At 42.4% G+C, this 27,913-nt stretch overlaps 1 protein-coding gene across 2 annotated transcripts in view; it reads left to right on the top strand.

Moving 5' to 3' along the window:
* bcas3 (BCAS3 microtubule associated cell migration factor) overlaps nucleotides 1-27,913 on the top strand; it is a 310,652-nt gene that overhangs the window by 259,583 nt on the left and 23,156 nt on the right. For both annotated transcript variants that reach the window (XM_044031520.1, XM_044031522.1), the window contains one exon: nucleotides 18,994-19,170. In XM_044031520.1, coding sequence (XP_043887455.1) covers nucleotides 18,994-19,170 — 177 coding nt within the window. The remainder of the gene's footprint in view (nucleotides 1-18,993; nucleotides 19,171-27,913) is intronic.

Genomic DNA, 27,913 nt, shown 5'->3' on the forward strand with positions numbered 1-27,913 from the left:
ATAAATGAATGATTGAATACAGGAAAGGGAAATAAAGTTATAAACAAAAGTTTGCCTACACCCAGAATAGTTTATTGAATTTATTATAATAAAGATAAATAGTTACGAGAGCATGATCTGGTGGGGACATCCCTGCTTCCTTGGTTTTCACGTCCTCTAGGTTAGTAGATAGGTAGTAGATAGAAGTCATTAGTTATTCTTTACGTGTGACTTCACACACTGTATCTTAAACATCCGCCCTGAGCGATGGGATCACAAGTGTAGGACTAAGTACAATATTTCACACTTGGCACTAAAAAGCTTCCCGTCCAGCCAAGGTGTAAAAACATCTCAGCGATGGGACGATTGCACTAAGTTTGGTGTGCAGGTTGAAACACTCTGAGAAGTGTGTAAGGTCATGATCGTCAGCACATCAAACTACCAGATGCAGGCACAGCAAGTTACAGCATGATAAAGTAAAAAAAGACGAGGACCACACTTTTGTGTCTACAGCCTAAAAATAAGTTTAGCCCCATTTATGCAGCTGAATATCTCTCACATCAACCGTCTCTTTCGAGTGTGTTGTTGAACATATGTAGCCTTCAGTTAACATCAAAACTAAAAATATGTTTACTCTGTCCGTTGTGGGCTACTGTAAAAACATGACGGTCCAAAATTGCAGCCTCCATAGAGATGACCCGGCTCCTGTTTTAAATATAAAAGGCTTATTCTGGGAGTAATGGAAAAACAACAATTCATACAATCTGGTGATTTTGCACTTATGGACTTTAAGTGTGATTATTTTATTTTCAATTTCTGTCAAATGAAAATATAGTTGAAGCCATATTTTACACACTGGACCTTTAACAGCAGTTGTTTGAATACATTTAACATCCTCAGCCCACCATTCCCACCCTCACACACTCATATCATGCTGCACACACAGCCCAGTGACCGCCCGCCCCAAACTTGCAGTGCACTGTTTGGTCCTGGTGTGAGCTGCCTTGTTGACTGGTTTTTCCCTGCTCTCTCATTACACTGCTTTGATGCCTCTCCTGACACGTCGGTTGAGAGTTTCCAACGCCACAGCTATGCTGTTTAAGGACAACGCGCCCTGTGTGTGTGCGCGCGCGCGCGCATGTGTCTGTGTGTGGGTGTGTGCATGTGTGAGTGCGCACCATAGTGGGTCAGGACGGTGAACCAAACAACACAGCAGCCACACCAGCATCTGGGCCCCAGCCTGTAGAGTCATGGTGTCAGGGTGGTAAACACACACACACACACACACACACACACACACACACACACACATAGATGCATACTAGAACCTGCACACAACAGAAAATCAGTGTCACATTTGGGTTGGCTCTCTCCCAGTCCTTCCCTGTCATTTACTGCATTAGCTGTGGTCTCGGTGCTGAAATGGCCCATTATGTGGGCTGCGTGAGTGTGTGTGTGTGTGTGTGCGCGCGCGAGACTGCGTATGCGTGTGTCTTTTTGCGTGTATGAATGTGACTGATTACACTGTATATATGTGTGTGTGTGTGTGTGTGTGTGTGTGTCTGCAAGAGTGAGTCAGAGTCATCGTGTGCGAATGTGTGTGTTTGTCTGACTCTGACTGTGTGTGTCAGTGCATGCATGTGTGAGTGTGTATGTGAGGCTGTTGTTGTTTGTCTCCCCACACCGCCACAGTTCTGGAACGGCACTGGCCACACACTCTTTCATCTTCTGTGTGTGTGTGTGTGTGTGTGTGTCTTGATGTTGCGGCCACAGTGGATGACAGGACGTCCTGCTCTTTCTCAGCAGGATCCTTCCTGCAGCTGCCTGCATATACAGTACATACACACACACACATGCACTTTCGCACACACATACACACAGGGTCCATCTGCTCATGGTTACCTCACTCTGCTGGCCTTTTTCATCTTCTCTCTTGTCTCTCTGCTCTCTCCTCCTGACCAGCGCTTGCTGTCAGGAAGTGACATCACTCCTCGTGATTTCTTTGCATTCACTTTGCACCGCGAGTGTCATCCAAGTCGCGTTAACTGCATGTTAAAAATCCAACACACACTTTGACCCGAACATCCCTCCCTTAGGAAATTGTACTAATTTTCACTTTATTAAATATGAATTATAACAATGCCATAAAAAGTACCCAGCCTATAAATTACAGTATATTGTCACTGAGGTGGAAAAGCCCTCAGAAACACATTTAGACCACCATGGGACATGAAAAACATTAAAAACCAGACTAGTGACTAATGACTGGATTGAAACCCAGACTAAATGAAATTTGTGTGCATTTACAGCTCTTTGAGGCGGGGTGACCCTGCGGTGCCTGCACTGTTCAGTAGAAGGGAATAAAACACAAGCACATGTGCTTTTATTTATTTTTTTCATGTATGCCTTAGAATAACAACATTTTGAATGTATTTTTTTTTTTTCAGTGACTAAACTTTTCACATCAAACTGTGTTGAGATCTACTGGAGTTCAATAGTGAATCCATCTCCCTCGTGCCTAAATTCTTTTGTGTAAGAGAACTGGTCAGTCTGGTCCAAACAGCACAAACAGCAGTAATTTGAGTTCATATTTATTTACATTGTTTGCTGTTATGAATCTGGACTCGTACCGACCCTTTCCCTTTTGTCAATAATCACTTCTGATGTTCATTATGAACATTTACATGCACATGAATGCAAATGGAAACGTTTATAATTAACTGTGGTGACTGATAATGTTTTATACACTCAGGTCCAGGTCGGTTCCAGAGTCTGTTTAAATAATGTGAAAGTGGACCAGAGAAGAACTGACCCTAGCTATTGTCACCCTTCTAAAATAATGGACTACGTTTTTGCCTAAATCATCTCTCATCTCGCCTACATCCTCAGTTGAACAGATCATAGTGGGGCGGGCTCTCATACAGAACGATGCTGGACCACAGAATTTGCCACAATAATCTCACGTCTCTTTCATTTGGACCAAAATTGTGCAGCGTCTACGAGGCAACAGACGGAGGGTGAAGCTGATCAGCAACAGTAGTTTTTTTCTTTATTATACTTCAATAAGTAAATGAGCCTGAATATAATTTAATTTACAAACTGTAGAGTCTTCAAAACTGACATTATACCTCAACCAAATATATTGTGACTCCATACTTTTCTGTGCAGTTCTTAAATGAGTCTTTTTTTGTAGCCTTGTCTTTGTTTATTCGGACGTTTTCTTTTGTTTCCTGTCTCATCATCAGTTTTCTTGATTATAGTTTCACACCATACCATTACACAGCATGTATTTCTTTAGATTAGCTGGTTTTATTTTAACATTACACATGTTACATTAAATTGAAAAATGTTGGTTGACCAAATCTCAGATTATATAAATTGGTTTGATTTAATCCTCTTTTGCTTTGCTTCACCAAGCTCAGGTCTGTGCTCTGAAGGTGCCAATATATGACGATAAATGTGCACAAAGCCGACACAGTCTATGCATGATAGTAACACACACACACACACACACACACACACTGTATATGAAGGGAGGCAAATATCATGAATGTGCAGCAAGAGTCCCAGTGTTTGCCAGCATGACTTCACAACTCTGTCACAGCCACTGCCTTTCACTCTGATGTTGCCAGTGATAGTTCTGCCCTCTCTCTCTCTCTGTGTGTGTGTGTGTGTGTGTGTATTATTTCTTGTGTGTGCATGTGTGCACATGCTGCAAGAACTGTATGTCTGCTTCGGTCTCTGGAGAGGCACAGCTCGTTGGCTTCTCAATGGAGGCTGTCTCCTGCTTTGTGTGTGTGTGTGTGTGTGTGTGTGTGTGTACACACACACTGTAAAAACAACCTGTTGGTGGGTTGCATTATATCTTGGCTTTCAAGTATACGCAGTTTCCTATCAGCTCAATCTATCTAGTTTCCTTTTCCAGATCGCTACACATGCACATGAAAAAACATACTTTCTTCTGTGTGTGTGTGTGTGTGTGTGTGTGTGTGTGTGTGTGTGTGTGTGTGCACGCATGCTGCCCCTCCAGAATTTATTGTTGTTCACCACTGTGGCCCAAAGTAAATGGATGACGTATCAGCCTTGTTCTTTTTTTCTCCCTTTCTTTCTCCTTCTATTGTCTGAGGATCATCTGGAAGTGTTTTAGCCGCTGATGGCTCCTCAGTGCGGGATGCTGTGAATCACTGAGAGACTCCCCATAACAATATTTCCATTGTTTATTTGTTTGCTCTCTCTCTGTGTTTCCTGTCGTCTGCTTGGAGAGAAAACTGTAAGGAGAATCAAGAGAGGCAGGAGATGGGTTTCCTCAAGAATACTGGTGGAGAAATTGCTCCTTTTAATATGTGATATCAGGGAGTAGATTAAAGTCATGTACTGACCATCTCTCATGTCTGTGTTGATGTGTTCTCAACAGTTTGTTTGGCTTCTGTCTTCACTGAGGTGACTGCGAGATGCTCCCTTATGCTGTATTTTAAAAAAAAGGAAATGTTCATGTGTGTACTCACTTTTGTCAAAGTGGAGGTGATTATTGTACTCTCTATAAACCTAGCCATTATTCAGTGCGTGTGTGTGTGTGTGTGCGTGCGTGCGCTTGTGTGTGTGCGTGTTTGTGTTGGCTGTGGCCAGTGGAGATCGATGGTCTGTAAAGTGGATTCCTTATTGGCCTGTTTGCTTTGGCAGCTCTTGAAAGAAGCCCACTGATTACACTCCCAGATGTGTCACACACACACGCACACACACACACACACACACACACACACACACACACACACACACACACTTCTGCTCACTTTCATGTCTGTGTTGAGGAGGAGGGGGAACATACATACTTACCATCATTTAACCTTTTGTGCTTTGTCAGGTTACATCTTCACAAGGTCTCTCTCTCTCTCTGTGTCTCTGTTACAAACCCACACACACACACACACACACACACACACACACACGCACACACACACACAGTGAAGCACACACAACATTTAATACATCTTACTAGTAAATATTGAGACACTGTTTGCTTCCTCTCTGAGTTCTTTTGTGTGTGTTTGAGACTCACAGACTGGCTTTAACTATTAGGTAAAGACTCTTTTTATTTAATAAATGAAAACCCAGGAAATTGTTTTTTTTTAATTCACAGAAAGTCATCTGTGTTTTAAAATACCAAATCAGCAAAAATGATTCATCCTAACCAAAGCTGAACCACTTTCGTAATTTATTAGACGGTTAAAATTTTAATAGCCACTAACTTAACTTAGTCAGAGTGATGTCAATTAAACGTAGGTCTAGTTTGAAGCCTAGAAGAGATCAGAGGTTTGTAGGAGTCGCTGCTTCTAAACTGTGGAACATTGTGGTCTTTTACTTGATGACCTCACCAAATCAACACACTTGCAGTTCACGTTTAAAACCACTTATGCTGACGTAGTTATTCAGTATCATCATCATCTTGGCAGTTGGTTTAAGAAACTTATTTGACTTTGATAAAAAAAAAAATAATTGTAATAACCTTCACTGTGTTAAAAAAAAATTTAATCCTCAATATAGTATTTAAGTAACCAGTGGCTAATAAACACGTATATTATCTCCAAGTAACATTTTTCAACAAATTTATTGAAAGATTACTTAACTAAATCGCCCTTTTCTTGATACCAAAGAGCCATAACTTTAAGGGCATAAAAACTACATATCATCAGTCAGATCTGATAAAAGCACTGACACTGACTTTGCTCCAAATAAGGCTCGACAACACCAGCTACTTTACAGCTCAGTCCTGAGATGTGACACCTTTAACTCTGTCTTCTTTACTGATGATCGGCGTTGGCTCCTCCCACCACAGATTGATGTCGTCCTGTCTGTATTAGCTTTATATAGTCTTCACTTTTACGCTTGTTTGAAATCCATCCATCAGTCACAAATCAGTTTGAAATTGTTGTAAACATTCACTGCCTATTTCACTCAGTGCAACGATACATTTGGTAACTGTAACTACTGGTTTGTCAGTCAGAAAAATAAGGATTGGCGTGGTGGACTGTTCTGGAAGTGGTCTGCCTCTTTTCTCTAATGTCTCTGTTGACAAGAAACATAAACAAATCCCATGAATGCAACATTACAAACCTTTTTATATTTCCTTTCATAAGATTTGTTATATCACATCTAAAAAAAATCTTAACCGTGATTAATTTAAATTCAACCCATTGGTAATTTTCAGTTTATTTTCTCTCTCTCTTTATTTCTTTATTTCCTCTCGGCATTATTTCCTTTCTATCTGTATGAGCTCTTCTGTGTGTCGCATGGTGGAGGTGACAGAGTGGCTGTGACAGCATCTATCTGGCTAATGTAGTTAGCATGGAGTCACTGTGTCTCACCATGTCAATATCAATGTACAGCTGCTTGACTGGGAGGGAAGACGGTGAGATAGACAGGGAGAGAGAAAGCGTTGTGTGTTTAGGAGAGTGAGCGAGGATGTGTGTATTTAGTGACTCCTAAGTTAGTTCAGTCTGTGTGTGTGTGTGTGTGTGTGTGTGTGTGTGGCCCAATAAAAGCCTCGCTCCTGACATTTTTACTGCAGGTAAGTGGACGGTGAATTTATGATGCTTGTTTAGAGGCCTAAAGAGGCTTTGCTGGCCATGAGCTGGACACTCACACTTTTTTTTTTTTTTCGAAGTTGACTTTTCCAGCTTTCGTCAGATTCATATTCATGGAGTCTGACGACTTCTTACGCAGAGCTAAAACCGCACTCTCCTACCGGTGAACTCCCTCCACGCCTGCTCCTCACTGTCGGCCAGAGGAGCCAGTCTTAATGACTCACAAGCCACATAACAGAGTCTCCTTGTCGAGCCGAGCGACTTGTGAACTATATGTTGACACTTTGCATCAAAGTGTCATAAATAAAGACGCTGGGATCACGCTGTAATGAAACACAACACCAGAAGGACACGGTGCGGTGATGTCTGACCATACATAAGAGCAGTGAGCCCTGGCTTTTGACAGACCGGGCAGACAAATTGCTTTGGAGAGGCAAAAACAAGGAGATGAGAGGAAAGAGGAGAGGAGGCCATTCCCAGGTGGCTGCTTGGCTTCCAATACAATTTTCCCCAAACTTGATGAGGAAATGAAATGGGTTACCCCCTCCCTTCCGTCCAATACGATTAATTCCCTGTAAGATGCTTGCTTTTAGACCCAAGAGAGAGACATGATAATGGAGGATTTATTCGCTTAGAATGAGGAGGCTAGTGGAGTAGGGTTGGCTGTTTCATAATGCTTTTTCTCTCTCGTGCTGTCTCTCCATCTTAATGCCCACTCTTGCTTTCTAGCTGCTGGGTTATTCGTGTTCTCATTTCGCTGCCCATGGTTGCCACGGTGGACTTAGCACACAACACACGGCCTTATTGGATGTGAAATAGTTATAGTCAAGAGTCCAGGTTTGTCGAGGTGCTGCAGCAGCTGAAGAGTACCTGAGCATGCTCTTAGTGCAGCTGTACATCTCTCCGTCGATCCCCTCTGGCCCTCTCTGTGGTGTGATAAGGCCAGCTTAGGGACACATTAGGCGAGGCAGGGCGTTAAGATCGAATGGGATTGTGGAGGATTTCCTGGAACACAGGGCTGCGGCTTTGGTGCTGGGAATCTTCTTCATTTACACCCCCACCACCACCACCACCACCACCACCTCCAATCCCCCACCCCCTGAGAGGAAGCAAAGCACGGTACAATATTCATCAGCTCAGCACCGATCACGCAGCATCACCACAGTGTGCAGCACAACACCTCCATGCAGCCTGGCAGTCAGGGCAGAAGGAAACAGAATAGTGGTCTCACTCTGGCTCACCACATACTGACTTTCCATCTTTGCTACTGTTCTACATTTTACAGCCTGTCTAAACTGATGCTCTCACATACATGCTCCAATCATTGTCTCAGATATTTACACCCCCCGAAAACCTCGTTTCCACCAGGCAGTAGAGTTTAGTTCAGTTTGGTACGTTATGCAATTATGTGGCTTTCCATTTTCAAAAGTTACGAGGCGTGCCGTAATGACTGATCCGTATCCGTATCAGTTTTCGGGCACCCTTCCATTGGGGAACCACGCATAATGGTCCAGCTCCGACAGGCTGGAGCTGGACACACTGCAGTCTGCTGATTTGTCAACAAATAATCGTCACTTCTGTGCGACACAGGAATGGCTGTGATTTTTCCATGCAGCCTGCAAACAAAGCTCGTCTTCTTCTCGTAATAAACAGCCACATGCCGAGAGGAGAGGACAGGAAACGCTGGATGTCCTCTATGGTTATATTTTGTCTACTGTGTCACGCTCTTCTTCTCCTCTTTATTCTCTACAATTTGTCGCACTGGTATGACAGGAAGTGCAAGCCAGGTCAGGGTTTATTGTTCCAAACTGGACGGCACTGTACCACTTGGTGGAATGAAGGTATTGTGCTTCTGTTTTAAGGTTTGATGTGTTGTGCAGAGAGTTATTATGAGTGGTTTTTCAATTACTTTTTGGATCATTTCTTAACAGTCCATTCTCCTCTGACCTCTGACATCAACAGACCGCCACTCACCTGATATTTTCTTTTTTGAGGGATTCTTTGTGATGGCAGTGCATGGAAACCCTAGTCGATCAGCAGTCTCTGACGTATTAAGCCCAGCCCATATAGCACCAACAGATATATGCCAAGAACAGTAATCCTTCTCTGTCAAAGTCAGGTATAACCTGGCATGTGATGTCACAGGACGCCATGGGCCGCGTCACCATCCGTCTCCGTACTGCAAACACAGCCCACCTCCCTCTAACACTCATTCGTGGCTCCTGCTGTTGATGGATCTTGGGGGCAGCACTGTATACGAGTAGGCCTGTTTAGTAAATAACACTGCGGTATTTATTTGTGCTGTGTCGTAACTCCAGTAAACAGTGGACAGCACCAGTTTAGATTTGGATTGGACCACTTCCCAGGGAGAAAAAAATAAAAGGACAAATGAAGGAGTGCAGGGGTTAGAATGAGCAAGAGACGCTCAGTGAGGAAGGAAGTGAGCAAACTCTGTGTGATTAATGAAAGCCTGCGACCCTTTCACACACAGTGTGCAACATTCAGATGCACACTCCCTCTTCCTCACACACATGCATGTATTTATACATAGGCGGCGACACAAAAACTCTGTAATTGAATATCGTGCAGAGAGCAAACATTCTCCTGTAAACATATCATCTGTCACCTCTATAGCTTAATCCATATCCTTTTATGCCAAATGGACACACGCACACACACATTGCACACACACATACACACCCCTGCAGTCTGTCAAACAAACAAATGGGACTGGAGTCCCTGTGAAAGTCATCACCATGACCATCCTGGCTACATCATCACGTTAGCCTGCTCCATTACACAGCAACACGATCCAGCCTGAAATCAATTAGCCAGCCATGCTCGCACCGTGACGCGTACACTCCCCAATCTTTGTTTTGGTGCGATGGAAAACAACATTTTGTGCCGAGAAGGAGTTTTAATCATGTGGACGCCACGTCAGTGGAGCAGAGAGAAGATGCTGTAATGAGTGTGAACAAAGGGAAACGATGCCACTTTTTTTAATCTGAGCTATCCTTCCACAAATGTGTTAAACATTTCAAATAATAGTTAAAGAAATGGAATGCCGATGTGCACTCAAGTATGATATCATATTAAACAGACAATGATCACAAACAGATATTAGGCAACTATTTCATTTTACAATATGAGCCTGTAGATTCCAGCTTTTAGGCTAAAATTCTGAACTGAAATATTAGGAAGGGCTTAGTTTAAAAAAATGATTCTACCATGTGTTTTTAAATAAAAGATCTGTGTGAGAATTGTATAAACCTGAAAATAAGGCACACAGGACCACCAGGAGCTCCTCCACTGAATGTGCACCAAGGTTAAGTGTTACATGTCTGGTTTCATTTTGGATTTAAAAACTGCAAAGACAGGAGAGTTTTTAGTTCTCGAAATGTCTCTCTGTAATAGCCAATCACAATTAACACTGTAACTGAAATATCTCTAATTAAATGTCAATCAGGTAATGAAACCCAGGCCGTATGAATTTACATATATCTTGCTTGAAACACTAAATTTGATTTGATTCACACATCCCTGCAGTCAGGGGCGTTTGTGGCTGAAGAGGTAGAGCGGGTTGTCTTCTAATTTGAAGGTTAATAGTTTGATTCCCATGTCCTCTGGTTCACATGAACCTCAAACTGCTTCTTGTGGTTGTGTGACAGGTCTGCATACAGATGTGAACGTGAATGGGTGAATGGCAAAACTGTAGTGTGGTAGTTACAACTGCAAAAGTTCTGGTGAAAGTGGTCAGGACTGTGCTGATGTCAGAGTCAGAGTAAACATAGATGTGCTGCCCATTTTGTCTGCAAACACACACCCTTTCAGGGATCTGCTGAGTGTTCCCTTCGGGGTCCCCTCTAATCAGTGACCCCTTTAGCCCATTATTAATGCTCTCTGCAAACCAACACCAGAACCAGGGTGAGGTCTCTTTCAAGACAACTGTAATTTCAGTTCTTCACACACCCACACACCCTCTTTTCCTGTCACATTTGTGAGTGCAGCGTGACAGAAGACATCGAGCGCTTGCTTCTAAACAACTTCTAGACGCCTAAACCTTGATAAAATGGTGACTGTTGGATCCAAAGAACTTTGTGGAACGGTTACAGGAACCAGCGCTCGGTATGTGCGGTACGTGTCGATCCACACAGTACGTTGTTAAATGAATGTCAGCTGTTTTCTATCAGCATATTGAATTTCCTCCTCCACTACTGTTGTAAATTTACAGTCAGCCTGAATAAGTGATGGTCCTTCATGCATGCACCAGACATTATCTGAGATTTACATTGTACTAGCATTTATACTTTATACTTATGTCTTCTCAACAACCTTATTAACTTGGATGAGCTCTGGTCGCCCATTGATTTCACATGTAGTGTAATTACTGCGTAATTAGTCCTGTGTGTCCGTTGGGGGTCATGAAGTGTCAATGATCTTCCTCGTTGTAGTGTCCATCATTGTCTCTGTAACTGAATGACAGATTCACATTGTGGGGTTACATTAACAGTCTTCGAGTGTTGGACTGTGTTTGTGTGTGCGCATGTTCACATGAGTGTGTGATGACACAGTCCTGGGACACACACACACACACACACACACAAGCCAAAGCACTGCAGGCGTCTAATTTGACATGGCTTGAATTAGCTTAGCGGGCAGTAAGAGTGCGTGTGTGCATATGGTGGCGCAGTCTGCACACTTGTCTGCAATTAACTGCGCACAGGTTAATGCGTCTTCATATCTGAATGCCATATGTTTCACTGTGTGTGTGTGTGTGTGTGTAAGAGAGAGTGAGTGGGGTAGTGAGTAAAGTGCCTTGAGGCAGACCCTGGTATTGATGGGGATTACTAACACTTAGCTGACACCACCGAGACTGCAAAGCGAGTAAATGATTTAGAAGCATTGGCCTTAATGTAATGAAAGAAAGGCCCTGCCTGTCAAAAACACACACACATACACACATCTAGCTATGGGTGCTAATCCTGTGAGCTTACATCTCCATTAACACTAACCCTGCACCACAGACCTATACTCCGCAAGATAGCTTGCACTCTCAGTGTTTCCCTGAGGATATCAGAGTCACTCTCTTTCACTCTCTTACACTCACAGAGACACACACAGCCTGAAGGGATGTCAGCACGGGTTCACGGCATAGTCACAGGCGTGTATGTGAGTGTGGGGGAGTGGGAGTCTATTAAAAGTGTGTTTTTGTCAAGTTATCTGTATAACATCAATGGTTTCATTGTATATGTATATAAATGAGTGGATGTACTCTGCCTTAGCCACACGCCGAATTAAACGTGCGACACTGACGCGTACACTGACCTTTCGAGACTATCTGACTTTGTGAGGTTCCTGCCTACAGCTATATTAAGCATGCTGATACAAACTTGTGTTGGTAGTAGATTTAATGTGTCCAGGTCCACCGTTAGGAACGTAAATTTAAATGTTGCTACGGTCCGTTTATTTCTTGTTTATAGCCGTGTCAGATCCATTTACATCAGCTGAAGAGGTTGAAACAGGATTTCAGTGATGGCACCAAATTGTTCCTTATCTCTGTAGCAGGAAAGCACAAAGCTTCCCAGAACACAAAGCACAAAACAAATCTTAAAGCAAAGCAGACGAAGATTTAGCCACCTGATCTGTTGCACTACTGTTAGTGTCTGAGGTCTTATGCAGCCTCCGTGTTTGATTTACTTGTCTTCCTAAAAACACTAACAAAAGTGACTCAGATGACTAAGTGACACATTTATGTTAAAAGACTAAACTTGGTTTAACTACCAAGGATCCATTACAAGCTTTTTAAACGATGCTACCCAATTTAACCTAAGGCAACCATTAACTAGTCCAAATGGTTCTGCAACAGTCTTAACAAAAGTGGAACGTTATCAGCCTCACTGTGTGAGACACATTTTACTGTTGAATTGGATGACGTTGGATTTTAGAGGTGTGCTTAACAAACTCCAAACATAGTGTAGTTCCCACCTGACCCAGTGCACCACCATCTGATTTATGGTCTGTTTGTTAGTAACAGACTGTTCCTGACATCCTAGTAACACCACTCAAGTCTAATCACACAGACACGCACCATTACATATTATACAGCACCCATAATAAAGGAATTTGTTTGATCAGCCCCCTTGCACTAAAGCCTAATTGAATTAGTGCGGACCAGGTGTTAGCATTCTAACTGCTCAGGTAACCCAGAAACAGTGGCATGATGCACCGGATCATTGTGTGTGTGTGCGTGCGTGCGTGCGTGCGTGTGTGCATTGTGTGTTCCCAGTGTGTGTGTAGTGGGGGTCCTTTCATCACAGCAGGTGACGTGACCCCTGTCAGGTGTTGATGTTGGACGTTCACCTTGGCAGCAACTTCCATAAAAACCAGATCTGAAGGGGGAAACAATGCTGTTGAACATCTGAGTAAATTGGCAAGTCAATTATGAATGAACATGTGAACATTGGCAGAGATGTTTTCGGTGTAGAGACTTCCTCTGGTTATCTGTTGGGAATGAAATGAGTGTCTGTCAGTGCTCATCCTGTGATAGGAGGGAGCTGTAATCCCGAAATATTGCTTATTTAAGAATGAAACTAGTGACCCTGCCTACTCTTGCATTAACAGAATACATATTTAGTGTATTTTAGTGTAAAGGGTTAATATGTTTAGTTTGCAGCGTCCAGTTTTAAAGGAGCTGTTTCAATTGTAAAATGGTGAAATTGAATGTCCATGTACTGAGAGAGGTGATTGTGATGTGCGCATGTGATGTCATGTCCAACTGTGCCATTCTAAGCTCCTGCTATATAGGTGTACACACACACACACACACACACACACACACACACTGCTGCAGTATGATTAAATCTTTAAGGAAAGTAGCGCTGGCTGGAGGGATAAGTAGGGCCAGTATGTGGGGGCTAACAGCTGTGTGGAGAGTGGCTTTTAATCCAGCTGGGTTTTAACATGATGGAGGGAGAAAACAACAATCCAGGATGTGTTTTGAGTCCTTACATATTGAAGAGGTTTACGGACAGAAAACACAAATAAGCCAGCACTAAAATGTATGGATGGAGCCCATTTCAGTCAGTAACTGTGACATTTTCAAAATTCTTAATGGTATTAGGACGTTGCTCCTATAACCAACTCATATCTATTGCACATTATCTGCTTCTATATTGTGAAAGCAGCCCGCTAGTGCAGCAGCTATGCTTTCAGACCCAGTACTGAGGCTACATCAATTGTTGGTAAATGATAGGGCTACGTTTTAGTCTTGATGTGCAGAAACTGAGAAACTTCTGATCAGTCACAAGCTGACAATCATTTCTTAATCCAAATCCCAGTTACATTGTCATCAGGAGGATAAAAGAAATCACAAAAAGTTCAACCAGAGCTCTCAAAAGATTGGTCTCCATGGTTTCTTCTGTGAAGTCAATCAGGAAGTAAAAATATATCGAACAGCGCTAAGTGTTTGGATTGAAGAGTGAAAATGAAAATGGTCCCATTGTTGAGTTCAGATTTTCGCCACCACGACCGGTTGTGTGGTTGAGTGACCAGCCCGACTTAATAAATCATTTCAAATGATTAATTATATTTAGTCTTTGCGTTGGTCTCAGCACGTGTTGTCCTCCAAGTGACAAGTACTATTAAGGAACGTTAAATCTCTGCATTAGGGCAAACTTAAATATGCTAAAAATGTTGACATTTAAGCAGATTAAAAACTAGTTTTAGTTGAAAGCAATCAGTATTGTCCTCAAATACTCATATTGGCCAAAGCCTGGTCTGATAAGCTTAAAGCTCTTCCTAACCTTCTGCCAAGGCCTTATCATCCAGAGAAGCCACTGCAGTCACAACCTTTGATCTGTGCAGTTTACTAGCTATCAGGGAGCAGACTACTGTGTGTGTGTTAGAGAGAGTGTTTGTATGCTTTTGGAGGCCAGCCTGTGTTATCACAGTGGGGAGCATGGAGACCCGTGCAGCCTCTCGCCCCAGCATTAGCACCTGTCACTGGACTGCAGCGGGGCTGAGACTGGCCAGGCCTCAGGACATGGACTTATATACGCACACACACACACACACACACACACACACACACAGGATGCCTCTGAAGTCCAGCATAGTTATCAGGAAGCTAAACCCTGGTGTGTGTAGATGTGTGTGTGTGTGTCCGTAGAGGCAGGATTGATTTTTGTAGCTGTAAATACTGATCTGAACACAACAGTTTGCTTTGAGTGAGTAAAGTGAGTCTCGTTGCTCGTAAAGGCACAATCTGGCACAACCTCCAGCTGACCGTTTGGTAATTTGAGTCCTTGCATATCGACGATAAATCCACCCTCTCGAAGCGTTTCACACAGGTCTTAGTGTATGTGTAGATGCACAGGATGGTAGGGGTTTAAGCACATTCTGCTCAGGCCCTCGTGGCATTCACATCAGTAACATGATATGAACTGTAGTCGTTTGCTGGAGCACATTTAACACTGTCAAATAAACAAATAATCAAATATAGAAATTCAATTCATCCCTGATGTTTTAGTCGGGGCAACTAAATACTCCAGGCCTTGTTGATTGGCCTTCATCTTTACCACTCACCATCTTTTATCCTCTTTCATGTCGTGTGTCGCGTACAGTACCTCCAGCAAATAGCTTATCCAGAGACACAGATAGAGCACACAGTCCCTGGTCTTTCCAGGAAGAGAGGCTCTTTTCTGTTATTGTCTTCACTTTTCCCTTTGATGTCGTTCTATCCTGTCCTGATACCCACAAGAGCGTGTGGAGAAATGTTCCAAAGTTTGCGTGTCCACTCAATTGGGAGGAAGAGAGATGATTAGTTTTAAGTGGCAAAAATGACCATTAAAAAACATTAAACCATTAAAGTTTAATTTTATTTTCGATACAATCTTCCATGACTGAACTAATGTTCTACACAGAATGTTGTGTTAACCGTCCATAGAGCGATAGATAATGCACTAAAAAGCGATGTGTTTTCTGAACCAAAATGATCATCTACAGGCATGCGTATCAACACGATAGTGTTCTAACCACTTGCGGCTAGAATAAGGAAATAAGGGTTAATGATAACCATGTCCTGGTTATGAATGCATTTAGGTTTAAGCACAACGAGGAAAAGATCATGGTTTTCCCTCACAATGTCATCACAAAACCACAACAATCTGCAGCAAATGTTCCAGCTTTTGATCTCAAACTGTGGTCTGCTGCTTGTGGATTGCTTTTGTGTCAGCAGTCAAATTAAGCAACATGTGTTACGTCACAGAGCGTAGTGTAGCCACATGGGTAAGTCACAGTCTATTAAAGAGAGAGGCACCAGCAGTTATCTCTCCCGATGTGACCTTAAATTGATAAAGCAGAGAAATCTAATGAAACCGTAAAAACGCTTTGAGGTTATTGAGAGTCATTTTAAAGGGACAGTGGATTTTTCAAGTGACCTAGTATGAGGTTCTGACTGTGCTGTTTACCCTTTGCCAAGAATCCACAAGACACAGGCAGCCTGCGACACCAGGAAAAACAGAGTTTACACACTTAACAAATGGCTCATCTATTAAATATTTGCCATGTATGCTCTTTGAAGAACATGTGTGTAGGTTTATCTCACCATTAGGCAGTCTGTTCTGACTGGAGAGTGAAGTTTGTGTGGCTTTGTAAACCTCTCATTTCATGCACCATAGAGCCAGAGTCCGTGGAGTAAATGAGGGATTTTACATTGTGGCACACAGGAGCTGTTGATCTTGATCCACTGTGAGTGGATCAGTGAGTTCAAGTTCATGTGTTATTTTGTGATTTTCGTGTTTTGAATGACCTAATGGCGTGTTTCAACTGAGTTTCCATAAGGAATAGTACCAAAATAACCAGCCCCAACTGCTCCATTTCTCCGTACCCTTCCTTTGGGGTACCAGAGTAATGATACAGTACAGTATGGGTGGAGCTAGACCCATGACAGTCAGCTGATTGGGTGACGGAAAAGCATCACTCCCTTCCGAGCAGTGTTTCTTCTACGCTTGCAGTCTTTTGTCATACACAGCTTGACGTCTTGTCAGACAGCCACAAACTGAGCAGGAAAAAAAACAAGCTGCTTCATGTCCTCCATCGTTGTCTGTTGTGTCGCGTTCGATGTCGTTATTCGTCAACACAACGGTACGACATCACACCACGGACCAAGGACTTTACCGTCCACATCGTCCAAACACGGCTTAAGTGACAGAAACTTAGCAAATAAGGCAGCAACTGTCAAATCTGAATGCTGATGTTTTTCTATAGACTTTGGTGCTGGAAAGTGAGCAATCTGCAGACTTCAAATTTCAGTGGGAAAAGACTGACTAATGGTGAGTTTAAGTGGGAGATATTCTTAAAAACCATCACTGACTTCATATGCAACAGCCATGTTGTTACAGAGAGCAAGGGTACAACACAACTAAACTTCAAAAAACCGGAGCTGTCACTTTAAGAGGTTGCAGTAAGATAAGAGAATCGCCTCTTCCCAGTTTTTGTGCTAAATTCAGCTATAATTTGGATTAACTGACTGCTGAATAGTCCCCTAAATATTTGTCGGATTTTTGAGATTTGATTCAGCGTTTGTGCAGGTTTTCCCACCAGTGAACAGTAACCATCAAAACCCTATCGTGAAGATCGTGTGCTTGTTTTGCTCAGCCATTTCCTGCGCGCCACTGTCTGTCACATATTTCCTGGGTGTTAACGAGGGGAGAGATGCTGATATGCGGAACCGATGGCAATGATAAGCTAAAACTCAAGCCGTGAGGTCATGTATTTGTTTTGTTGCTTACTGGCATGCTGAGTCACGGCAACACTTCACCAGAACCACTGCTCAATCATTCTTCTCAGACTCTATCACCTCTCAGTGCTCGCAGGCACAGTGGCTCAGTCAAATGAACACACTAATAGAATAAACCAGTTGTTTTAGTGTGTGTGCGTGCCTGCTTGTCTGCCCCACTAGCTTATCACACACAAACACAGAGAGGGAGAGAGAGAGAGACAGGTTGCAGACTCCCTGGCTCCAAAGCACAAGATCTGTCTGATTGTAGAAATTATGGCAGACAGAAAGGAGAGAAGATTAAGACACAGTGCCGTTTCTTTGGGGATTTGCTTTGACAGGCATGAAGGTTGTTTGTGTGGAGTAAAATCACTTGTGTTGTGCTGGAGGAGAAATGTTTTCCTCACATACATGTTCCTCCGGAGTCCTACTTCCAAATGATTCATGCTGCTAACATTATGTTCAAAGTCAACCTATTTAAACACACTGTTATGTAGAGAGATAAAAAGACTTGAATGACTTGTAAATGTAGACTTTTTAATTCCTTTAGTCATTTCTTCATTTACTTTCAATGACTTTGAATTGCCTTGCTGTTGAAATGAGCCGTATAAATAAATGACAAGAGACATATTAGTTCACCAGAGACTTAAACTGCTGTCAGACCTGCACTTAAGTCTGGACATGTTCGGTTGTGTGAGATTGCATACGTCCATAAAAGCCGCCCTGTACATCTTCTTGAACTTCTCCTGCCTGTTCCTTAATCAAATTTCCAGATAATGCCCGAGTGAGCACAGCAGGAAAAGTTCTGGATAATTCATAGCGGGTGATCAGGCAAGTTTCCTGCCTCTTGCGTGCTCTAGCCAGGCTCCGCCCCTCACCTGGATGTTCCAGACAGTCTCCTGCTGTTGAATGAAAAACGAAAAATGCCTCAGTCAAACTTTCTGTACATTTTCTGTAGATCACGTCTGGAGAGGTCACAAATGACAGCCTCATATAAAACAGTATCCTGCAAATGCACTTACCCATTTTTTCAGTTTTTAAAAATTGAAGAACTCCTTAACAATAGATAATCTGTGACATTTAAGTACAGTAAAAGAAAGGTAGTTTCTCACATTGCTTGTTGGACTGTAAATGGGATACGGTGCGTAGAAAACCTTGGCTTAGATATCAGATATCTGCTGTCTACACAGGAACATGTAGTGTCAGACAATAACCACGGGTGTCTGAGATTGATTTGAATCTTGATGAAATATATGGAAAATGTTGAATCAGTCAGTCATCTCACATTCCAGAGCCTTTCCATGTGGAGATCTTCTCCCCCTTTTCTCCTCCTGTGTGTGGAAAGGCTCTCTCCATCTACTCCAGCTTCTTCCTACAGTTCGAAAACACTTAGATTGGGCTTTGGTATATAAGACTAAATCAGATATAGTGTGTGATCATGAACATGGGTGGTTGCTTGTTTACAGTATGTGTCACCTTTCTGACATATCTATAGTGTACCTCTCCTCTTATTCTTCCATCAAATGGATGGATAATGGCAGATGGGTAATTATTTTTGTTAAAGTTTTCCTGATCTCACTAATCAGCTTACTAAATACAGTTAGTAAATAAATATTAACCATGTCTGTGTGTGTGTGTGTGTGTGTGTGTTCACAGGGCCATTCGATGGACGTGGTGTGACCCTGCTTGAGGTATGTGGTAGCTGGCCAGAAAGCTTCGGCGTGCCACGACACAACATCGGATCAGCAGATGCCACCGACGAAGGTCTACGGGAGAGACTGGCCGACGCCATGTCAGAGTCACCCTCCAGGGATATAGTCGGGTCTGCGACAGGTCAGTTGTGAAAATGCACAAAATAACACTCTTAAACATACACATGTATGTAGACGCATACATGTTTGACATGAACATGCACAGCACGTTCTATTGTTCTCAGTTTCTAAAGGGAGATTCTGAAATGCACCGTAAGTGTAGATCACATCCAGTGTGATTTCTCACAAGCCAGAGTGAATAATGATGCTCATCCTGTGGCTTCAGTGACCTGGTTTCCTTTCTGGTGAATCTAATCTGTGATTTTACAGCACGGTTTGATAGAAAAAAAAGTTTTTAATATGATGTCCACAGGAAGTGTTACGTCACTCTCTGAAACCGTAACCCTCTGATTGGTCTGTTCATGTTTGAAGAGACATGTTAAGTTTTCTTACATGAGGTTTGTCGCTCGCTCAGGTTAAAAAAAATGTCTTCATTCAATCAAAAATGTACTCTGAACACCTATACTGACTTCATGTAATTCTTGAAGTCACTGTAGTGTAATTTAACACTAAAATCTCACATTTTCATCAACTCAGACATCACCAAACTCTGTATCTACACCATTGTCCCGCTAGCACATACGTTTCGTTGATACGTTGATAATGATAATGTTTCCTGTTGCTTTTCAATTATGTTCCAACAATACTGTAAAAGTAAAGGTCGGCAGATGGACGAGCTCACTGTAGGATGATTTCTATTGACGATCCTCCCTCCCTCTGAGGGTGGACGGATGCTTAGAGCTATGCAAGTATTGGTTATGGTTGGTATTGGTTCAAGGTCATCACTGTGCCTTGGTGCACATGTCCACTATGACATCATTGGCTGATCTATATGAGTAGCACAGTGGTCTGGAGCCTCTCTCAAATGTCAGAGACCCTTATTCCAATCCTCATATTGCCACTCTTAGGGTTATAGTTAAGGTTCTGGACGAACCTGCTCCAGGAAACGAATGCAAGTCTATGAAATCCAAAAGGAGAAGTGTAACGGTGCATGTACATGTGCGTTTTGGTACATCCACACACACCTTGCTTTACTTTGAGGCTTCCTTTGTGTGTGTGTGTGTGTGTGTGCGCGCAGCAGACATGCCGTTGGCCCTGACAGTCCAAATGGTTAACTCATTTAGGAAGCGCCAGTGCTCTTTCTATTTTTCTGCCCCCCTTCTTAAGTGAACAAGAGTCCCTTTGATTTAAATGTGTGTGTGTATGGGGGGTTTAGGGGTGGGGTATTGGGGTAGGAGAGTGGGGGTCTCACAAGTCCCTAATGGATTTAGCATCGACTATCACCCACCCCAACTATCCTCGGCCATATCTGTCCCAGTAACCCCCCTCCCATCTTGGACTTAACCTCATTTGTAATGCTCTCTCTCTTTCTTCTCATCACTCTCTCCACCCCCCCCACCCCGTGTTTCTTCATTAGATTAGATGCTAGAGACTCCCGGACACTAGTAGTCAGTTTCCTCTTGCCCCCTCCTCCCCATCGCCTCACATCTCGACTCCCATCACCCCACCTACCCTCCACCCCTTTAATGCAACACAAAATTCATTACTGATCACATTACATCAAAATACACCCATGATACGTACACATACACAAACACACACACACTCTCTTTCCTGTGCCTTGAGCTGTGCTGAAGACATCATCCAGAGGGAATGTGATGGACTTGCTGGTTCCTCCATCCATTCATACAGACAGAGAGGCTTCAGTCTCTGTAGGCTAATCTAATAGCACAGCACTTCTGCTCCGTAACATGTAGGAAATGTTCCTGTGTGTGAGGAAGAGAGTGACATGAATAGTCGTGGTTTGGCATGTAATGAGAAAAAAGACCTGGTTCCTCCAGTGTTGTCCATCTCAGTTACAATGTGATGGATGGGTAGAGTTTGCAACAGTGTGTGTAGGACCTATATTCAGATCGAACCCGTGGTTCCTATTTCACCCATCTTTGTAGCTTTGGGAATATGTGACCATCACAAGTTTGCAGGTTCTAGGCAAGAATAATGTTGAACTTTGGGGTTCGTTTAATGTTATTTTCATCAGAAAATGAATTATTCTCACCTCTATTGTTTTGCTGTGGATGCAATAATGCTGTTTGGTAGACTGTATTTGGAACTCATCATTATATTAAATCATTATTCATGTGGCGATGGTTTTCCTGAAGTGTCTGCCATGAAAAAGCCTCATAACCTTGTGTTGAACTAGTTTTGAATGATGAGATTCAGACTTGAGTGTTTGCATAAATGTGTAATTCAATATACTGGTGTATATAGTGTTTTTTTGTGTCAAGTTGAAAAGAAACAAAATGCAAAATTGCCAAAGGAGTGGTCAACTGTTCACCTCATGTGTTTGGTGATTAAGAGCGTTCATGTTCCATCGTGGTGCAGTTCAGTTCAGTACAGTACAGTATACGGTTTAAAATGGTAAAGCCCCGGGTCAGGCTAACAGTACATTTACTTGATCTGCAGCGTATGAGCTGTGTCCGATGAAGGCGTCAGAGAGATATGTAGTGTGACGTTGTACCGGTGCAACGACAACTAAGGAAGACATCAAATGTGACCTAGCAGACAACAAGACAACAGACAAAGCAGCTCTTTCTTTGCTGCTCAGTTTGTGGCTCTTTGTCTCAACAAGACGTCAAACTTTGAATGAGAATAGACTGCGGGCGTTTGCCTCGACTTCCATGGGATCGCTAGAAATGATCGCCAGAAAGGGGTGCTTTTCTGTTGCACCGATCAGCTGGCTGTCGTGGGTGGAGCTAGTCCGTACCATACCATTTTTACTCTGGTACCCCAAGGGAAGGGTGCCCAAAATGGAACAGTTGGGGCTTGTTATTTTGAGGAACCGTACCAAACCGAACTGTTCCGCTCAGTGGAAACACGGCTATTCACTGACACACAGCCCAACTGCCTCTTTGTGCAGTTCTGGCTCTTGCTTGGAGAAAGTGTTGTGGAATAGTTTCTCCTAGATTTACTGTCAGAGCCCTGAGACTGAATAACCCCAAGCAAAAACTCTCGATCACTAATAGCTGTCAGAAAATGGAGGTTCTTACTAAAGGATTTCACTGACAGCAGCTTTTGATCTCCTTTCAAGCATGCATTAAAATTTTACCAACAATGTCCCCAGGGACTGTTTGTGAGAATGCAACTGTCAGAATGTTTCCTGCCAGCTTCCTAGTCAAATCTTTGGTTAATGTGCCATTAAGCTGAGGTGAAAACACAGCAGGAAAACTTCCGGAATATTCAAGGCAGCTGAGTAAAAAAAGTCTGGACCCAGTTCTCAGGACATTTTTATGTCTGACAGCTGTAGACATATTTATTTATTGGTTGAAAAGTTGACTGAAAACAACAAAACATGTTGCTGGGATAGTAAGATGAACAAAACAGTAAGTGTGTCTGATACATATACTGTATGACCATTGGCTGACTTCAGCCCCAAAAACACCAAAAATTGCCCAGCTGTCAAATAATAAATAATCTACACAGAAACATGAACACTGCGCAATCAGGATTCATGCTTGATAAAACTTATAACAAATCCTAGCCTTGTCTAGACAAGAGCCCCATGCATCTTCAGACTCCAGACCTCAAGCTACAGATGAATGAATGTGGACCACAAGGCATTTCATTCATTTGTTTCCATTGTGGTTCTTCTACACGAGCATCACAAATGATGTTAAAAACGTTTCCTTGGCCTTGACTCAGAAGATCTGATTTCCGCCAGCTTTCTGCTGGAACACGGCAACAGTTGACATGTCATCCCGTCCACATATGATCCACATATGATACACTCAACCCTCTGGGTTCGAGAGCGAGAGAGGGAGAAATGTTTGGCATTTAGTGAATTCTTTATAGTTTCTGGGATTTCCATGTTAATATATGTGCACTTCAAGTGTTTCCGTTGTGAGATGAGCCTGTATATAGTGTGTTTGAAGGCTCTGTGTGTGTGTGTGTTGGTCTTGGCGTGAGACTAAGATGGGCAGAGGCAGATGGTATCTTGCTCAGTGGCTCCGTTTGCCAGAAGCTGTGGCCCCAGCACTTAGACACGCACAGCACAGTGGAGCCATTAACACAGACCTTGAACCACACACACACACACACACACACACTTTCCTCACCTATACACACATTCACCGCATCTATTTCTCTGGCATATTGTAGCAAAGTGTTAGCAGTTAGCGTGATCTTATTGTTACCAACAGGCACAACATTGCCCTCCACTTCCACTCATACGGGAGGGACGACACAGCCAGGTGTATGCATGACATTCATTAAGCAAGATTTTTAGTTTTTGTTTATCGGTTTACAAATTTTGAACTTGAGCTTTTCTTAACATTTTGGACTCAGTTGAGACTCGGACAGAAAAAAAAAGTGCACCAAGTGTTGACCACTCTGGGAGAGCAAGGCCAGACATTAACCACATCTGCATCAAATGGTGATGGTGGTTCATGGGTAGAAGGAGGATATATATATGTATATATATATATATGTATGTATATATATATATATATATATATATATATATATATATATATATGTATATATATATGTACACTATATACATACTTAGTTCAAAATGAATGAAAACTGAACTGAACTTGTACTAGTTTTTTTCAAGTGTTAACTGGCACAACACTGGGAACAGCATCATGCGTCCTCATACAAACACATTCTTTCACAACAACTGTAAATAGTGGAAACATTGTAGAAACAATGTGAAGGACAGTAACGCTAATGACCATGTACAAGTAACATCTGTAATGATTTAGAACACAATTTCACTTACATCCATAACCACATTGCCTCAGAGCAGACCGGGAGGCTCCGCCCACTAAGCCCCAACACACTCTAGTATTATTTCCATGCAACTGCTGAGAGAATTGTATGGAAGCTTCCTAAACCATGACTGTGTACTTTTTTCTGCTATGTATTAGTTGTAGTTTGTGTTTTACATGCAGTGTTCAAACATGACAGTTTTCACTCTCCTTCTGTCTCCTCACACACTTAGAGTGTCTCGGAGCTGGAATGCTCACTGATGTAACACATCACTGTCTATCTGACATTCTCCTCCAGCTCACACAGACACACAGACACAGGAACACACTCTCTGGCAGATTCACAGGGAAAACAAAGCTTCCAGTCAGGGCAAACGAGGCTCTCACGCTAAGGCCAAGACCCAGCGTCGCCAGCTCGCAGGGCAGGTGACACTCGCAGAGGAAGATGGATGGATGGACAGAGGGAGAGGCAGGTCAGAAGATGAAGGAGAGGAGGGGAGAGAGAAAGAGTCACTGACGACTAAAACACACTAGGCCTGAAATTAGATTAGCCTCCAATGATATAATGTTGCTAACTAGATTTAGCTTATTGGTGCCTGCCTAACATAAATTCCATTGAAGCCATATGGAGAGTGAACCGGTGCTCAACATGACCGACCGTGTCTCAGCTGAGTGCAGCACAGGCTCAGGAACAATAGCGCGTTTTATATGCGAGTTTACTTGCATCGTGTCATTTCACGATATACAATATTTTTAAGCAGTAGGGGTATTTTTACTTTGCCTCCATCTTTGGTGCTGAGTGCTCAGTGCCATGGTGTCACTTCATGGGCATCACTGAAGAAATACCAGACACCGTGTGTTTACAGCATGAAATGTAAACTGTTTCATAACAAGCTGAGTCACTTTGGTGGTGTCAAATGAATCAGCTAAATGGACATGCCTCTCGTTTGTATTCGTACTATTTCCACTTTCCAGCGACCGTGACTTCAAACTGCACAGATCCTACGAACACATTTAAACTCAGTGTTTTGTACATTCAGCGCAATGAAATTCAATCATTGTATGTAAAAAAGCATCATAAACTGCTCTTGTGATGATTATTTTTGTTTTTTTTAGTGTGGAATGCTGAAAGTGTTTGTAACTCAGGTGATATCTGGCTGCTGTTAGTCTATTTCTTTACAAAATGTAGTTTTCTTTTTCACACTTATATACATAAATGTTATGAAAACTGTGATGGTATGGATGCAGAATCTCGGTACTGGTATGAAGCAGTATTTTTGCTTTATTGGTCCATGCCGGGAAACCACAGGTTTAAGGCCTGTTTATTGGCTTAGTAGCCACAAACCAGAACTGGGCCCTTGTTAACAAGTCCTGAGAATACTTTTAAATTGGTAAAATGAATTGTGTAACTTTGTAAGGTTAAGCTTTTAAGTGGGTCATCACCGATGACAAACCCATACGTTTACTGTATAGTATCCAGGTAGAGTAACTGGTCTGTCAGCTGTACTGCATCTGCCTGTGCTGTAAAAAAAAAAAAGAAAAAGAAAAAACCTGAAACATGTTTTTTGAACATTATTGATGTAGAGTTTTTCAGATGACATTTTTAGTACTTCCAGCACAATGGGTCATACAGTCCATGTCTGCTTCATGGATCAGACTTTCAACTTTTGACTTCAGGTCATTTAATCCCCCTTTCCAGGGTTTTACTATTAGAACTCTAGTTTTAATATACACAAATGATATTGTGAGAGACATTCCCACACTGCACACAGGAAGTGATTTATTTTATGTTACGACAGAGGCGACAGCAATATTGCACTAGTAAAAGTTTCAGAAGTGAAGTCAGCTGTTCAGAAAACCCAGTTCAGCAGTATGGTGAGATGAAACCCCCCCCGTGCTGCAGGTGTATACACAGAAACGCTCCCTCCGTCAGGTCAGACCGTATTTCAGATGAAGGATGCAGCATAAAATAATGTGACATTCTTCTGTTCATGAAGACCAAACACTGGCAGAATAATAACAGAGCAAATAAATCTCCAAAACTTTAGCTGTGAAAGACTTTTAAGAAAGCTGATATGGTGAAGATGAACTGTCAAAATTCATTCAGTAGGTGTGTGTGTGTAGGTTCCATTTCTTTATGTTGCCCTTCAACTGTATTAATCCAGAACCAAGTTAGCAGCATAGTATTCGTCCTGTTGGCTTTAACTGCACAGAAATGCATCTTAAAAGCAAATGTGCTGCTGACCTGGTTCTGTTGTGATTTTTCATAAAAAAATAGGATATTTGTGAAATTGATTTTCTTATGTACAGTAAACAACATATCAGTTAGCAATTTAATAATGTAAACTATCCAAAGTCAAAAGTAGACATAAATCTGTGTTGTTTGCACCGGGTGACATGAAACCAGCAAAGATGAGATATCTGCTTACGATTCCGCCAACATCCCCATCCTCCTGTATGTTGAATGAAAGTTGGACTTCCTGCTAACTTTTGAAAACATCTGCAGGTCACTTGGTAGGCTGTGGGTCGCACTGTCGATGGTTGATCGATAGCTGTTGGTTAGCTCCAGCATTAGCTCGCCAGCGAGTATAGTCTCTGGTAATATTTACTTATACACACACAAATGATTCAAGATGGTGAATCATGAGCGTATCGCAATGCGAAAATCGTTTCACGTTCCGTGCGAACGCGCCACAAGCCCTTCACCGGGATCGTCCTCATATTACTCTGTAAGCTGACCGTACGACGAGACTGTCTGTATCTATAACTCACAGAAACATCATAGCTCGTCCAGTGAAACTCGACCGCTCCAGGTTTACGCTAAATATCCTGTCCTCGTGGTGCCAACAGTGCATCTGTGTGTGTGCGTGACCAGTTGTGTTGATTGATGAGGTGAGGGTGCTGCGGACCACCCACGCCCACTCTTGTTTGTTGGATCCCAGCTCAAAGAAACTGTGAGTAATAATAATAATAACAGTAATAAGAGTGAGACTGTCTGAGCAGCGCTGAACTCAGCTGCTTCTCTCAACACCCGACTTAAAACAAATATTTAGGGGAGCCTTATCAGCACCGAAAGGCTGAGAGCATTTCCCTCTCTGTGTGTGAATACATACTTGTGTGTGTGTATTTGTGGTTGTACGTGTGTGTGGGTCTTATTTATTCAGGAGTTTTTTTTACAGACAGCACGTTAATGCAGTGCATGTGTTTGTAATAGATTTTGGCACTCACTTGTAAATGCATTTGAGTCGAATATGAACGTGTAAAGGTGTTTCTGTGCTTGTGAGGACAGATTGTGGTGGAAAACCTATCATCGTGAGGACATTTTGAGTGTGTGTGCGTGTGTGTGCACATGTGTCAGTGTATGTGTGGGCCTGTATTTTATTTCCTATACCATTTACATTTACACATACATGTAACAGGATGTGCACGCAGGGTCTGCACTTTTATGTACAAGTGTTTGCAATTATTAGCGTCCGTGTATATGCAACACATGAAATGTGTTTTTATCAACGACGTAATATCACAAATCTACTGTATGTGTGTGTGTGTGCACGCACGCACGTTTATGTGTGTTTTCCAAACAGCCCTGCTAATGGGAGTGACCTTAAAATATTATTACTATGTATGAGTTTGCAGGCAGTTGTCCAAACAGGCATCCTGACTTAATCATTGGTCATTTGCTGTTTGGAGGTTTGACTTTAGGCTTTTGGCTCGGTGACATACTGTATGTATGCTTTGGGAGAGTTCCACTGTACCACTGATGTTATCACTTCAGAGAAAACATGAGCTCTGTGGCCATATGCTGCTCTGGCTGTTTCGCGTGCAAAATGTATAAAAGATGAAGGAAGTTTGAAATAGAAAATTCATGTTGTAGATTGAGGGTTTCCTCTCTGACTGAGAGCAGCGTGCCTGTACTCGTGAACATATGTAAGCATGGAGGGTGTAGCACTTGTATTAAAACTATCTTAAAGTAAGTGTTACTTATCTCTGTCCTCC

The sequence above is a fragment of the Solea senegalensis genome, linkage group LG8, assembly GCF_019176455.1.
Source record: "Solea senegalensis isolate Sse05_10M linkage group LG8, IFAPA_SoseM_1, whole genome shotgun sequence".
Taxonomy (NCBI): domain Eukaryota; kingdom Metazoa; phylum Chordata; class Actinopteri; order Pleuronectiformes; family Soleidae; genus Solea; species Solea senegalensis.